We start from the raw sequence: 16,920 nt of genomic DNA, 5'->3' as shown, positions 1-16,920 counted from the left end.
ACTGGGTGACAAACATAGAGGATTACACTACATTCAAAAGGTTAGGAAAGAAAAAACGGTAGAGGGGTGGGTATTTTCATTAAATCCAACTTAAGACCTCAAACTCAATGATGACATGGGGGGGGGGGGGCTTCGACAGTGTAGAGTCAGTATGGGTAAATGTACATGAAAATGCCAATAATGTAACGCTGTTAATTGGAGTTTGCTACAAGCCTTCTAATATAGCTGAACATGTAGAGGATGAAATGCTGCAACAAAAAAGTCATGGTCAAAGTGTTGGCTCCCTTGAAATTGTTCCAGAAAATGAAGTAATTCTCGCAGAAAATTATTGCAATTATACATATTTTGTTATACATGTTTATTTCCTTTATGTGTATGGAAACAACACAAAAAAAACAGATAAAAAAAAGGCAAAGTGAACATAATTTCACACAAAACCACCAAAAATGGGCTGGTCAAAATTGTTGGCACCTTTTCTCAAAATTGTGGGGTGTGGGTAAACAACTTCGTTTCAAGCATGTGAAACTCGTTCATACTCAATTGTGGCAAGTAACAGGTGTGGGCAACATGAAAATCACACCCAAAACCAGATAAAAAGGGAGAAGTTGACTCAATCTTTGCATTGTGTGCATGCGTGTGCCACACTAAGCATGGAGGACAGAAAGAGAAGAAGAGAACTGTTTGAGGACTTGAGAACCAAAATTGTTCTAATCTTGAAATTATTGATTTTTTTCAAGTCCATCTCCAAAGATCCGGATGTTCCTTTGTCCATGGTGCACAACATAATCAATACATTTACAACCCATGTCACTGTAGCTAATCTCCCTGGATGTGGACAGAAGGGAGAAATTGACGAAAGTGTAGTCCAGATGGTGAATAAGTAGCCTCACCAAAGTTCCAAAGAAATTCAAGCTGTCTTGAATGCCCAGGGTGCATCAGTGCCAGCATGAACCATCCGTCAACATTTGAATTAAATTAAACGCTATGGCAGGAGAATAAGGCGGACCCCACTGCTGACACAGAGGCATACAATAGCTACACTGCAGTTTGCCAAAATGTACATGAGTAAGCTAAAACCCTTCTGGGGAAGCGTCTTGTGGACAGAGGAGACCAATATAGAGCTTTTCGGTAAAGCACATCGTTCTACTGTTTAAACAGAATGAAGCCTACAAAGAAAAAAATCACAGTAACTACAGTGGAATATGGTGGAGGTTCAAAGATGTTTTGGAGTTATTTTGCTGCCTCTGGCATTGGGTGCCTTCACTGTGTGCAAGTCATCATGAAATCTGAAGATTACCAAAGGATTTTGTGTGGCAATGCAGTGCCTAGTGTCAGAAAGCTGGGTTTGCGTTCTAGGTCATGGGTTGCCAGCATGGCAATGACCCCAAACATACATCAAAAAGCACCCAGAAATGGATGGAAACAAAGTGCTGCAGAGTTGTGAAGTGACCGCCAATGAGCTCGGATCTAAATCCCATTAAACACCTGTGGAGAAATCTTAAAATTGCTGTTTGGAGAAAAATATTAAAATTTGAGAGTCTTCAGTAGTTGATACCTTTGGCTAACTGAAAAGATGGTAAATTGCAAAATTTCAAGACTACTCAGGTCTCTTCTTTAGACATAGTATAACACAAAATCTGAAGTGTCATATATTTATACACAACAGGGCACAGGAATAATGCAATAGATAAGATAAGTGGCATGAAGCAGAACTATTAGTATGGGAGAGGGAGAAGCAGTTGTGGCCATGAATATTGGAACAGTTCATTGATAAGGAGTGTGAAAGTTTTATTGTCCTGTGATTGAGGTCGGGTCCATGATTGTGATGCCCCCAAACGGTCTGAGGAGAACATTCCTTAGTTAATGTAGAAATACATAAAGCCATGCGACACATTAACTCCTGATCTGTGAGTGTGTCAAAGATTGTCATAAGTTTGTAATTCCACATTTTTCTGTCTCTCTGAGATTTGAAGTTACCTTTTAATACAAGTAATTTCATGTCAATGATGCTGTGATCAGGGATAAAAAATGTCTGGCCACAGGTAGATCTATTCTTTTTTCTTTTATTGTGTGGCGATGAGAATTCATCCTTGTTCTAAGTTTTTGCCCTGTCTCCCCTACGTACAGACCCCCAGCTGGACATTTGGTACATATAATTAAGTACACTACATTAGATGTGATGCAGCTGAAAGTACCTGGGATCTTGTGGTTGTCTCCTGATTTGAGTTGGGAATCTTTATCTGGTCAGTGGTCATTATAAATAGACAGGTTTTACATTTTTTCTGGCTGCAGGGAAAAGTTCCTGTAGCTGTTGGAAAGGACAGGGAGTTTCTGATAATGATGCTTCTTAGATTTGGGGGCTGCCTAAATCACAGAAGTGGGGGGTCTGGAAATATAGATTGTAATCGGCATCTTTTTGTAATAATGGTTGTAATTTCTATGCAGCTCCCATTAGCATCTCCAGATTTGGATTGTAGGTGACTACTAGAGACTCCAGATTGCTTTCTTGTTTAGTTTTGAAATGTAGGAGATGATTCCATAATATTCTGGTGGCTCTTACAAGAACAATTGTAAACCAGATTGCATGGTAGTCCTCGTTCAAAAAGGCCTTTCTGAGGCCACCAATGTGTTAATTTCAGTACAGGAGTAGTTGAGTGTTAAGTTGATGGTGGGATGAAATTGATTAAAGTGTTCATGGAACGTCTTAAGCTGTTGCTGAGATTCTGTCCAGATGATTAAACTATCGTCAATGTAACGGTAGTAGGCAAGAGGCCTGATGGGACATGAGGACAAGAAGTCACTATAAAGCTTGGCCACAAAAAGATTTGCGTACTGTGGAGCCATTTTACTTCCCATTGCTGAACCAGTCTCCTGTAGATAAATGTTATCAAATTCAAATAATTGTGGGTGAGGATGAATTTTGTAAGTTTCACCACAAAGGTGAAACAATCCTCCTTGTCTGTTTTCTTTCCCTCCCAATACCTTTTCTTTCTACCACGGTTAGGTTTCTGGGAAGTTATACTTATTCCTTTTATTTTTGGTTCTCATTAGCTTGCCTTCTTTGCCCTATATGAATGTGTCTTAGTTTCTCACTCAGGGTTTCCATATCTTCACACTTTTCTTTCCCCTTGTTGACAGTGTATTGCTGCCCCCCCCCCTCTGATTCCTCAGGAGGTAAGAGAAACTCCTCAACTGCCTATTAGGGAGTTAGGTCTGAGGTGTTATTTTTAGTTAGCTGGGGCCTGTCTGTACAGAGACCAATTGGGTGTAGTTGCTGCATTCTTCCCTGTGTGGGTACTCTGGTGGCTATCAAGATGCGCTTTCTGGTTAAAAGATTTCCCAAATTTTGAACATGAAAATGGCTTCTCTGCCCGACTCTCCTGAATCTCTTTTGCTCTTTATGATCCCAACTAGTCTCACCAATTACAAAAGGTCTTTAGTAAGCTACCTTATACAGGCTGCTAAGAATATCATTCCTCGTCAATGGAAAAGTACTTCTCCACCTACTCTGGAGGAGTGGTTCTGTGACATAGCTCTTCTAAATAGGATGGAACATTTGATTGCCCGATCCCCCACTGATTGTGAGTCTTGGAGAGACTGGATTGAATTCCAGGAATCCGATGCCTACCGTCTTACATCACACTGATGTGACCCACCCTTTTCTCTGGTGCGTTTCTTCTCTGTTCGGATTGTGCTCTGCATTGGTTCGGGCCTGGCTGCACTACGTATGGTTTCCATTGGATTTTAGTAACTTCATAATTGTAATACTGATGGCCTAAAATGTTTTCTTCCTTCCTTTTTCTTGCTATAACTTGATGTTTTATTGGACGTTATACTTATATTCTATGATATATTGATGCTGATATTGTCCTGGTTATTCATTTTTTTTTTTTTTTTTTTTGTAATTGAAAATTATTTAACCTTTCAATAAAAATTGAATTTTGAAAAAGGCTTCTCCCCTGTGTGACTTCTCTGATGTTTATTAAGAGTTACTTTCCGCGTAAAATATTTCCCACATTCTGAACATGAAAAAGGCTTCTCCCCTGTGTGAGTTCTGTAGTGTTCAACAAGATTGCATTTCTGTTTAAAATGTTTACCACATTCTGAACATGAAAAAGGCTTCTCCCATGTGTGAGTTCTCTGGTGTATAACAAGACTGTATTTCAATTTAAAATGTTTACCACGTTCTGAACATGAAAAAGGCTTCTCCCCTGTGTGAGTTCTCAGGTGTATAACAAGACTGTATTTCTGTTTAAAATGTTTACCACATTCTGAACATGAAAAAGGCTTCTCCCCTGTGTGACTTCTCTGATGTTTATTAAGAGCTGATTTTCGTGTAAAATATTTCCCACATTCTGAACATGAAAAAGGCTTCTCCTCTGTATGAGTTATCTGGTGTATAACAAGACCGTATTTCTGTTTAAAATGTTTACCACATTCTGAACATGAAAAAGGCTTCTCCCCTGTGTGACTTCTCTGATGTTTATTAAGAGCTGCTTTTCGTGTAAAACATTTCCCACATTCTGAACATGAAAAAGGCTTCTCCCCTGTGTGGGTTCCCTGGTGTTTAACAAGATCTGATTTCTTGTTAAAATATTTCCCACACTTGGAACAAGAAAATCTATTCTCGGCTGTGTGAATTTTTTGATGGTTAGGAAAAGATTTTTCGAGAGGAAAACTATTTCCATATTCTAAAAATGTCTTCTTTGCTTTAGGAGCAGTTTGTTTTTTAATGCTTAATTTGTGACTATAATTTTCCTTAGTAGTTGGTAATGAATCAGAAGACAGGACCTGTTTCAAAGGATCAGATGACAAATCTTTGCTGTGAAGGGATGATGGTATATCTGGAGTAATGGCATTCAATTCAATTGTATCCTGTGGGATCTCAAGATCTTCTGATTTAAAAATTGAAGATGTCAGCATTACCTCTGATCTCCAGGTACAGTTATCTGCTAAGATAAAAATCTATTATTTTTCAATAAAATATCCTTGGATTTTATTTTTTTACATTTCTACTTAAACAGTCTATAATAATGGCAAGTTATGTACCGTATTTTTCGGACTATAAGACGCAACGGACCATAAGACGCACCTAGGTTTTAAGGAGGAAAATAAAAAAATAAAAATTTAAGCATAAAATGTGGTCATGATGCACTTTTAAGGGGGAGGGGGGTCTTCTGCTGACACTGGTACAGGGGTAATGTCCCCCAATTCTGACAATATCCCCCATCCTGGTATATATGCCGCCCCTTCCTTTTATACGTGGTCCCCATCCCCATCCTGGTATGCCTGGCATCCCTCCATCCTGGTATGCATGGCACCCCTCATCCTTATCCTGGTATGCATGGCACCCCTCATCCCTATCCTGATATGCATGGCACCCCTCATCCCTGTCCTAGTATGCATGGTACCCCTCATCCCTGTCCTGGTATGCAAGGCACCCCTCATCCCTGTCCTGGTATGCAAGGCACCCTTCATCCCTGTCCTGGTATGGATGGCACCCATCATCCCTATCCTGGTATGCATGGCACCCATCATCCCTATCCTGGTATGCATGGCACCCTTCATCCCGGTCCTGGTATGCATGGCACCCCTCATCCCTGTCCTGGTATGCATGGCACCCCTCATCCCTGTCTTGGCATGCATGGCACCCCTCATCCCTGTCCTAGTATGCATGGAACCCCTCATCCCTGTCCTGGTATGCATGGCACCCCTAATCCCTATCCTGGTATGCATGGCACCCCTCATCCCTGTCCTGGTATGCATGGCACCCCTCATCCCTGTCCTGGTATGCATGGCACCCCTCATCCCTGTCCTGGTATGCATGGCACCCCTCATCCCTGTCCTGGTATGCATGGCACCCCTCATCCCTGTCCTGGTATGCATGGCACCCCCAATCCCTGTCCAGGTATGCATGGCACCCTTAATCCCTGCCCAAATATGCATGGCACCCCTAATCCCCATCATGCTGCACATTAAAAAAAAATAAACACTCCTACTCACCTCTCTTCTCTCTCCTCCAGCGCTGCGTCCTGTCTGCCTGCACTGATCTCTCCATGTGAGCCGTGCATGACGTCACTGCCATGCACGGCTCACAAGGAGAGATTAGCTGCTGGAAGTCACTGCTTCCCACGCCGGGACTGTGTGCACGGGGAGCAGTGAATTCACTCTCCTTCATAGCCGGCACATAGCGGAGCCGCGCTGCGGCTGCTGGCTATCTCCTGTGCCCGCTCATTAAAGGGAATGAATATTCACCCCTTCCCCATGCCCATGGGCATGGAGAGAGGTTGAATATTCATGCCCTTTAACAGCGGGCATAGGAGAAAAAAAGGAGGAAAAAAGTGCGTCTTATAGTCCGAAAAATACATTGAATTAATTATTCACCAAGACACTGACATTTCAAAATCTAATAGAAAACCTCATAGGATGAACCAGTAGAGCGTGGTTTTCAACTGTTTGTTCATTCTGCCTTTCAAATATGGAATAAAAAGCCACCAAGTTATGTAGGCAACAATAATACCAATTAAAACTTCTACTCATCTCACAAACAACAAGCCCCACTCAGGTCCATCGTCTGTAAATGGAAAAAAAATCATAGTTACCGGTAACAGGATTTTACAGAGCCCATGATAGCACCACCTGAGAGATGGTATCCGCCCACCCAGGACAGGAAACCTGCTGAATAAAAAAGGCGGTACCTCTCCTCCACATCAGTTTTGTTTTAGAGCATGAGAGAACCTCCAGACAGTCTGTTAGTACACAACTACCACCAATAAAACATTTCTCACTATACACCCATATATAGAGAACACCATAAGTGATAAAAAAAGGGGGGGGGCATAAAAGGGTGCTGTTATGGGCTCTGTAAAATCCCGTTATCGGTAGGTAACTATGATTTTTTTCCCCTTCTCCTATGATAGCACCACCTGAGAGATTTATATAGAACAGACACCTTAGGGATGGATCACCACTTGCAACACCTTTCTCCCAAAGGATAGATCAGCAGATGAAGAAAGATCAAGCCGGTAATGGTTATAAAAGGTAGAAGGAGATTACCATGTTGCTGCCTTACATAGGTTATCAATGGACACTTCTGCCTTCTCAGCCCAGGAGGCTGCACCAGCTCTGTGGAATGGCCCTTCAGGTTCTCTGAAACTGGCACATTACTAGGGAAATATGCTAAGCTAACAGTGTCCCTGATCCAGCTAACTATAGTTCCCCTTGTAACTTTAAGCTCCCTGGAAGGAGACAAATAAGGCATCACTTCTCCAAGGCCTTGTTACCTCCAAATACTGAACCAAAACCAGTCTAACATCTAGAGTATGAAGCCTCTGTTCCCCTAAATCTGTTGGGTTAGGATACAATGAGGGGAGAATGATCTCCTGTGTTCTGTGGAATTTGGAGGCCACCTTCGGAAAATAGGCTGGGTCTGGTATTAATGTAACTCCATCTACAGTGACCTGTGTAAAAGGATGATTTACTGACAGAGCTTGTAAGTCACTAACTCTACGGGCTGATGTTAGCGCTATCAGTATCACTGTGTTCAGAGTGAGAGTTCTTTCTGTCACGCTTCCTAAGTGCTCAAAAAGGAGACTTAGTCAGGGCTTCCAGGACCAGGTTTAGATCCCAGGGAGGCATTCTCGGGGTAGCAATAGGTCTGGATCTATTGCACGCCTTTTTAAACCTGATAACCCATCTATCTGCTGCCAAATTATAGTTATATAAAGCTCTAAGCGCTGATACTTGCACCTAAAGGGTACTGGTAGCCAACCCCATATCTAAGACCCTTTGAAGAAATTCCAGAATAGCTTTATAGGAATTTTAACCTTAGCTCACTGCGCCGAAATAGATAGGAATTTTGACCATGTCCTACAATAGATCTTAGTCGTCACACTGCTTTTGAGCAGAGTAGTTACTAGACCTAGGGAAAACCTTCCTGGATTAGTAACGACCTTTCAAACTCCAGGCCATCAAATGCCCAACCTCTGATAATGGAAGCCTGGGCCTTGCTTGAGGAGATCTGGAGTATCTGGAAGGACCCATGGATCTGACTGGGACATCCTCTTTATCCAGGTGAACCAGGGTCTCTTGGGCCAGAATGGGGCGATTAGTATGACCCTTGCCTGCTCCTCTCGGATCTTCCTCAAAATCGTTGGCATTAACATTAGTGGGGGGAAAGCATAGGCTAGGCCAAAGCTCCAGGGTATTTGTAATGCATCTAATGCATAGGGTCTTTCTTTTGGATTTAAGGAGCAGAAGATCCTTGTTTTTCTGTTTCGTTTGTTTGCGAAAAGATCTATTTCTGATTGACCCCAGCGATCCACAATTTGCTGGAATACTGTTGGATTCAGCTCCCATTCGCCCTGATTCAGTATATTCTGACTCAGAAAATCTGATCTTTAGTTTTCTTTGCCTCTTATATGCAGAGCCGAGAGCATAAATTGATGTTGTTCTGCAAACTACAGAATCTGCTCTTTCACTAACAGGAGAGGTCGGGATCTCGTGCCCCCCTGATGATTTACATAAGCGACTGTTGTACTGTTGTCTGACATAATTAGGATGTGTTGTTCCTGTAGTTGGGAACTGAACTTCATCACTGCATTCTTTATCGCCGACAGCTACTTCATGTTTTGAGAAGGCTTTCTCACTGTCCGACCAGATTCCTTGTATTACACGATCTCCCAGATGTGCTCCCAGTCATCTGAGCTTGAGTCCGCTGTAATTATGTCCCTGACCTGATACGACCAGGGAACTCTCTGTGACAGGTTCTCCCGATCCAGCCACCATGCGATTGAGCTGATGGCTGTATTGGAAAGTGTCATCTTCCTGTCCAAGTGTCCCCCTGAGTTGTTTCTCCGCTGCTAGGATATCTTGCTGCAGATATCGGGAGTGTATCTGAGCCCACTGGACTGCTGGGATACATGATGTCATTGTACCTAAAAGAGACATTGCTTTCCTTAGGGTCATGGATGGATTCCTGACTACTCCTTAGTCTAAGGACATAATTCTGTTTTTCTTGTCTTCTGGTAGCAGACAAGTCTATCCCTCTGAGTCCAAGATAAGCCCTAAAAAAGACGGAACCTTCCGACGCTCCACGCTTGACTTCTCTAGATTCAGTATCCATCCAAGATTGATCAGGCTGGCTCTGACTCTTGTCAATGCGAGTTTTCAATGCTCTCTTGATCTGCATACTACCAGGAAGTCGTCCAGATAAGGGACATTCTGGAGGTCATGCGCCATGACCTCCAGAATGATCTTCGTAAAGATTCTCGGCGCCATGGAGAGGCCAAAGGGCAGAGCTGTGAACTGAAATTGCCTCACACGATTGATGATATATACAGCTACTCTCAGATATTGCTGGTATCCTGTATGGATTGGGAAGTGGTAATAGGCGTCCTTCAGGTCGAGGACACTCATAACAACCCGGGAACAACACCTTTATGGCTAATATTATAGATTCCATTTTGAAGGGTCTGTAGATTAGAAAGTTGTTTAGGCCCTTCAAGTTGATTATGGTTCTAAAGGAGCCATCCGGCTTCTTTATCAGAAACAGGGGCGAATAGAATCCTTTCCCCTGCTTGCTTATCAGTCTCTCTCAGAACCTTCTTTTCCACTGGTTTTAATACCTCTTGCTCCAGGGATGTTTGCTCTCTGGGCCTCCTGGGAGACGAAATCCTGAAGGTCTGCAGGGGAATGGATCTGAATTCCAGTCTCAGTCCTGTCTTTATAATCCCTAATATCCAGGCACTGGATGTAATTTTTTCCCAGGTAGGCAGGAAGTGGGACAGTCTTCCTCCTACCTGGGGAGGCCCATCACTTAGGGGTTTTTCTGTTCTCAGAGGAAGGACCTCCGAACATGAAGCCTTCACTCCTTGTCCTTTCATCTGCCCTGGTCTCTGAAAAATTTACCTATGCTATACCTCCTTTTACAAAAGGAAGTCTTGTACTGAGGCATCAACACACTGGAAAACCTGTGTTTCTTATCTGTGGCTTTATCCAGTATGTCATCCAGAGCTTTGCCAAAAAGAAACTCCCCTTCACACGGGATTGAACAGTTTCATCTTAGACTGTACATCACCTGACCAGCTCTTGAGCCACAGAGCTCTGCGAGCTGCGATGGATAAATTCGCTGATCTGGCGGCCAGCCTTACTGAATCTGCCGACGCGTCCGCGAGGAAAGCAGCCGCCCCCTGCATTAGCGGAAGACTGGCCAGGATTTTTTCCCTTGGAATGTCCCCTTTAATCTGGTCTTCTAGATGCTGAAACCAGACCATCATTGACCTGGCTGTGCAAGTGGCTGCGACTTCCGGTTTCAATGCTCCCGCTGGTCCCTCCCAGGTTTGTTTTAATAAGGTTTCCGCTTTTTTTATCAAGAGGATCCTTGAAAGCTCCTAAATCCTCAAACGGCAGGGTGGATTTTTTTTAGAGAATTTTGATACTGTCACGTCAATTTTTGGGGTTTTATCTCACCTGGTTGATTCTTCTTCCTCAAACGGGTATCTTCTCTTTGAAGGTGATGGTAACTGCCCTCTCCCATCAGGTCTTTTCTATTCCCTGTCGATAAACGATCCTCTCATTGACAGGGAATGTGCGCCTCTTCTTCTGATCCAGACCCCCAATCATGATGTCCTGAACAGTACTAGGGGTCTTGGTATCGGCTATGCCCATAGTTGTTCTGATGGCTTTAATCAGCTTATCCGTGGTTTGCACTGGAAAACATGGCCTACCTCCTGTATTGCTATCTGAGGAAGATGATGATGATGAGGATGACGAGTAGGTAGGAGAGGAAACAGACTTCCCCTTGCCCTGGAATACTACAGAATTTCTGAGTCTGATGTATGACATCTCAGCTTCCTACTCTTTTTACGTATAACCAACGTCTTTAGGGAGTCCCTAACCTCCGTCTGGATTAAAGATTTTAAATCCATAGCAAAATTAGGTGTTTCCTCTGATATGGTTTCTTGGATACAACTCGGGCTAAGCTTTTTAGTATAAGTGTTGGGAAAATTAACCCTGCACAGCGCACACTCCATGTTATTCCTCTTGGCACTACACTTTTTGGGTTTTTCCTAGTAGAAAAAATACATAGAAAAAAGGGACCCATCTACTATGGTGAACTTTCACATAGATCACTCACTACTCTGCCGTTCAGGGTACCGGAGATTGAGGCTGGATCAATTCATATGATCGCTCCCGGCTGGAGGTGGTGGACTCGCGACCTGCCCTGCTCCTCTGGCTGGTCTTGCTGCCGCTTGTCTGACTGACACTGCTGTGGCCTTGATGGAGCTGCTGTTGCTGCTGAGGCTGCTTTGGTGGCTTCTGCTGCTTCTGCTCTGGTGACTGCGGCTCTTGCCGCAGGGCTCTTCACTTCCTGACACACGCCCTGCGTGTGCGCAGCCCCATGGACCAGCATTCCGGCGCGCAACGTCAGCAGGGTGCGCCGGAAACTAACATGCGCTCTGCGTGTGTGTAGTCCTGGTCCCGGCACGCTACGTTAGCAGGGCGCCCCGGAACCTCTTGACACGTGCCCTGCATGTGCACAACCCCGGAAGTCCCACTTGCCAGCGCGCTTAGCCACAGGGTGCATAATACCACTGCACTCCCGCGTGTACCCTTGGTGGGCGGATACCCTCTCTCAGGTGGTGAAAAAGGAAAAAAAAACAGAGGTTTCCATAAAGGCTCTTGAAAAGCAACATGGCTTCCATAACCCAATCCAGCAATATCCGATCTCCCAAAGTCAAATCTCCCCCTTGCTTCTGAGCCTTGCAGTGCGCCCAAACCACATTTAGCATCTATGTATTTGACATTACTATAGTGAGAAGAACCCACTTAATTTACGGTGTGTGTCTCCTGGAGCACAATCTGGGCACTATGTGTTGGGCAATAAAATGGCATAATTGCAATTTTCACTCTCCAACATCCACTGCATTCTAATATCCGGAAAGTGCCAGTAGAATCAAAATAGTCACTACCCCTTTAGATTAATTCCCTGAGGGTTAAAAATTACACAATGGAGCAATGGAGTCACTTTATGTGGATTTCACTGTGCTGCCCTGCTTAGGGCAGCACGATAGCTCAGTGCTTCGTACTGCAGCGCTGGGGTCCTGGGCTCAAATGCCACCAAGGACAACATCTGCAAGGAGTTTGTATGTTCTCCCCGTGTTTCTCTGGTTTCCTCCCACACTTCAAAGACATACTACTGATAGGGAATTTAGATTGTGAGCCCCAATGGGGACAGCGATGATAATGTATGTAAATCGCTGAGGAATATGTTGGCGCTATATATATATATATATATATATATATATAAAGAAAATAAAGATTATTACTGCTCTGGTTTTCTGTTATTACGTCATATTAGGGCTTCTGCAAATGGTGTGTCCCATCTCCTCTGGGATCTGCTCCCCGACGTCTGCTTCTCTCACCAGAAGCCGCCTTATTCATCCTGCAGGCGGCGCTGGTGATGGAGGAGACGTCAGAACCAGAAGCTCTGTATGGCGAAGGCTCTGTCCAGCCACTAAGATTAGGGTGCCTGGGACCTGTAGTACCATCCAGTCTGGCAGTATGGGTGTGTGCTGTCCAGCTGGAGTAATCTGCTCCCTGCTTCAGCCAACTGGAAAGCACCACACCCTACTAAAGCTGGAAGCATATTGCTGGAAGCTGCCAGATACAGCCTTGTTCTCCTCTGGGTCAGTCCTCTGTGCTCAGCTCCCGGCTTGTGTATTTGTTTCCTGTTGTGACCTCGGCCCGTTTACTGACTACTCTTGTGTCTTCTGATTTTGTATTTTCTCTGCTCTCCTGGTTCTGACCCGGCTACCTGACTATTCTTCTTCCCATCTCACTCCACAGAACAGCAGGTAACACTGTGGCCCAAGCCTAGGGGTCTCTGTGTAACGCCAGATCCATGTAGAGGGGGTTAAAGGGTAATGAGCAAAACTGTGAGTATAGACAATAACACATCTCCTGAAATGATCAAACTCAAGAGTCTTCATCAGTAAAAAATGAGTAACTAATGGTGAAACCTCTCTGGGGTAATTATAGTATGCGGCTTGGTGGCTCTTGGCCATCTAAATTATTGTAAGGTCTAATAAATATTTTCTATCACATGAGATTCAAGAAAAAAATATACTTTTATTAAAGAGAACTATGTATAATAGTGCAGAGCTGAAAATGTCTTAATTTTAGATCTCGGGCATCTGGGAGAGTCAATGGAGACCTTTTTTTTAAAGGCTACCAAGGAGTTACAGACTGAAGTAAGTGAGGCCGGACGATCCCACCACAATCAAACTATCATACAGAATGAACCTGGAAAAAAATAACTTATTTTTTTATTCTATGTTACATCCTCAACAACAATGTATGTATGAGAGGAGAACTACAAACTAAACTGGAGTTGCACTCATTTGTGGTGGACCATTGGCGCTACTATGAGTCCTGACCAGAAGAGTAGAGAAAGTATTAGCGCCCCAATTTCAGGAGAGATTGTGCAGTAATGTGAATTCCTTAGGATTGAAAATATAATGTAATTTATGACGTGGAGTGAATCCATGAAACCAGGACTCGAGCCAACACATCTCCTGCAGGCGGGAATAAATGTATATTACAGCCATCAGCCACGCACAGCTTAGAGATATATCATGCACAGGTGTAATGTTTTCTGTATAGTTTATCACAATCCTGTTTGAAGTTAGTCCGTTTTAGAAGAAATTGAAAACTCAATATAAAGGGAGACTCTACTGTTATTGTACAGAAATTCACACTTGGCCTCACTGCACATTTAATGTTGTAGATCATAAAAGTGACGTTTGGCCAGAAAGACTGGACCTGGTCTTGTAGGAACCATATGAGGACATTCAGCAGGACAGAAGGGAGAGAAGGTAGATTCATCCAATAAGATATCAGGGATCTAGGAAGCCAACACCATCATTACCCTCTGTTTCTCTTACAGGCCCATCATAATATTTTTCTTCAAGTGATTTTCTAACTTGTCAGCCCATTCTTCATACGCTGTCATTTGGCTTTGTAGTTAATAATAATAATCTTTTTATTTATTTATTTTTTGTAGTTTACAGATCTGCGCAGGTCACGGTCAGCGTCTCCTAATCCCAGGGGGTAGGTGGATTGTCGAGGTTGTAAGTTCTATAGAAAAGGGCTTTCAATGTCCAAAATGATTTGAACAGTTTAGGGTGGAGGAGAATGTTGTGGCCTAGAGGCAAAATGATGATCACACGATTGTGATACGGCCGGACTACACCACCGATAAAGCAGCCACAGCCGGTGACTGAGAAGAATCTGTGACTTCTCTGCATTTAGTGGTTACTACTCACCTGGGTAGTCATATGTAGGAATCTCCTCTTTACAGCGCTCATCACCCCTCACATATGTCTCTGTAGTATTAATATGGGTCAGATCTTCACCCTGAAACAAATATTGGAAAAGTCACAGACAGATGGAGAAGTCCCATCTATGATTAGCTCTAATCCTGCCATCTCCACCGTTCTCATTACAATAGTCTATAATATAACCGGGGATGCGTATCTCTGTCTTAAGCCTCGATAGACTGCGCATGCGCGACGCGCAGTCTGGCTCCAGACAGAATCAGGCATCCAGCCGTTACAGGTAAGAGGAGTATATGGCTCCGGAGATCGCGATATGCGTAGGCACTGAACACATACCACAATCTCCGGCGCCATACTTACCTGATCGGGAGGAGCGTTGCTGCAGCGCCTCTCTTCTTCGGAGATGGGGCTGGAGTGAGGCGTCGGATTGGCGCATGAGCGTAGTGCTATCCGGCGCCATTTTACTGAAGACACATTTACAGTGTGCGTTCAGCAAAATGGCGCCAGACAACGCAGTGCTCCGGTGACACACTCCTCCCCCGGCCTCCGGCAGAACAGGGCGCAGAAGAGCTGGAGCACAGAGAAGAAAGGGGAGTATAACTGTTTATTTTTTTGTATGTGTGTACAGTGTGAAAGGAATGAGGGGGCCACACATATCAGGATTGGGGGGTGAGGGGGCCACACATATCAGGATTGGGGGGTGAGGGGACCTTGCATACCAGGATGAGGGGTACCACACATACCAGGATTGCAGGGTGAGGGGACCATGCATACCAGGATTGGGGGGTGAGGGGTACCACGCATACCAGGATGTGGGGGTGAGGGGTGCCATGCATACAAGGATTTGTGGGTGAGGGGTGCCATGCATACCAGGATAGGATGGTGGGGACAGGATGGGGGCAGCACAAATACCAAGAGGGGGGCAGCACATACCAGCATGGGAGACCATATACCAATAAAAATGCTCACCACCTGGGCGTAGAATGGGTTCAATAGCTAGTATAAAACATATAATACTGGTGGATAAAACAAGACTGAGCACAAGACCTTCACAGCAGTCTACACATCATAGGGGAGATCTCATGACACCTTCTCTCCATCTACCTGATGATCCTGAGGAACATTGGGGTCTTCTTGTTTACAGTCCTGTGGAAGAAGAGGACGGGGACATCTCTCTGGTGTTGTTCTCTTACTGGATAAATCTGTAGGAAACACATACAGGGACTGAATTCATTCTTTACATACAGATAATTATAGGCCATGTGTATTTAGTCCTGTCTATTACCTGGTGATGTGAGGGGCTGGGGAACCTCCATCATGACGTCCTTGTACAGATCTTTGTGTCCTTCTAAATACTCCCACTCCTCCATGGAAAAATAGACAGCGACATCCTGACATCTTAAAGGAACCTGACACATACAATGATAATGTCATCCCCCGATCCCTTCATATTGTTACTGTATAATGTCCCAGCATTCCCAGCAGTGTCACCTCTCCAGTCAGCAGCTCAATCATCTTGTAGGCGAGTTCTAGGATCTTCTGGTCATTGATGTCCTCATGTATCAGGGGGTGAGATGGAGGTCCTGTGATTGGGCTCAGGGGTCTTTTCCATCCCTCAGACACAGGGTCCTGACAGCGCTCACTAGAGGTCTTCTTCACTACTGTGTAATCCTGGTTATGGAGAGACACATTAATAAATCTCCCTCCAGACATTTCCAGAGTCCTCACCTCTCCAGTTCTGTCCATCTGTTATTCCCATAGATAAGAATGATGTAATGGGACGTCATCAGAATCTCTCACCTCTCCAGTAAGCCGGAAGAGGATCTCTAGGGTGAGGTGTAATATCCGCTCCGCCATCTTGTCTCTGTCCATATCCATCCTTGATGGGTAAATCAGGAAAATTCTCTTATATAAAAGATCTTCACTGAGGGGATCCGATATTGTAGGGACCTGAATGAGAAGATGATGAGCCTATATAACATCATAAAAATCCTGTGTAAGAATACAATTACTGGAGATAATAAGGGGAAATGTGGTGGGCCACTGAGGAGGTCCCAGATGTTGCAGAAGGGCCAGCTGGGGTATGTAGTCTCAAAGGCAGCAGATAATGATGTCACAGTAGTTGAAGTGGACCCCTAAACACTTCCCTAGTGTCCACAACAATTGTCGGAAGGTGGCACTTGTGGATGGTATAGGACCCCCAGGGGGCACTCCTGTAGTTGTGGTGTCTGGGTGCAAGTTTGGAGTGTCCGTGATGTTTGTGCAAACTCAAGCAGCCAGACACGGAGGTGAACTTGTAAACATAACAATTTTACTGAAGGAGGTAACGGGGTACAGTCTCTCTTGAAGGCAAAGTTTACAGTATTTTGTGCATAGGAAAGTAATGGTTCTCTCCTCATGAGACAAGCGAGGTTATGGTCTCTCAGGGCGGCTGGAGCAGAGTCCTCTTCACTTGCTAGTAGAGGAAATGCTATGCACAGTCTAAGAAATATTACACTGATGGAGGGACCTTCACAGATTGGCTCTCCGTGGAAACACACTAAAGTCTGGGTGTGCTCAGTTTTTAGCCCACCGTTCCCTT

At 44.3% G+C, this 16,920-nt stretch overlaps 1 protein-coding gene across 1 annotated transcript; it reads right to left on the bottom strand.

Moving 5' to 3' along the window:
* Positions 1 to 475: 475 nt before the first annotated feature.
* LOC141207906 (uncharacterized) lies at positions 476 to 16,052 on the bottom strand. The gene is made up of 5 exons (XM_073664468.1): positions 15,831 to 16,052; positions 15,625 to 15,748; positions 15,444 to 15,541; positions 14,328 to 14,418; positions 476 to 4,949 (listed from the first exon to the last, which is right to left on the bottom strand). The coding sequence occupies exons 1-5, from the start codon at positions 16,050 to 16,052 to the stop codon at positions 3,925 to 3,927; spliced, it is 1,560 nt and encodes a 519-aa protein (XP_073520569.1). The 3' UTR covers positions 476 to 3,924.
* Between the last annotated feature and the right edge of the window lie 868 nt (positions 16,053 to 16,920).

This window comes from Phyllobates terribilis, unplaced genomic scaffold (assembly GCF_046119375.1).
Source record: "Phyllobates terribilis strain yellow unplaced genomic scaffold, ASM4611937v1 Scaffold_167__1_contigs__length_4167997, whole genome shotgun sequence".
Classification (NCBI taxonomy): Eukaryota; Metazoa; Chordata; class Amphibia; order Anura; family Dendrobatidae; genus Phyllobates; species Phyllobates terribilis.
The sequence above is the reverse complement of the archived record's forward strand: the minus strand, read 5'-3'. Positions and strand labels throughout refer to the sequence as shown.

What these genes read in the sequence shown, in the direction of transcription:
- LOC141207906 (XM_073664468.1), bottom strand. Translation starts at nt 16,052, where the DNA reads ATGTCTGGAGGGAGATTTATTAATGTGTCTCTCCATAACCAGGATTAC. An exon ending in CCAGCCCCTCACATCACCAG is followed by an intron (nt 15,542 to 15,624) that starts GTAATAGACAGG and finishes TGTTTCCTACAG; the next exon opens with ATTTATCCAGTAAGAGAACA. An exon ending in ATGTTCCTCAGGATCATCAG is followed by an intron (nt 14,419 to 15,443) that starts GTAGATGGAGAG and finishes TATTTGTTTCAG; the next exon opens with GGTGAAGATCTGACCCATAT.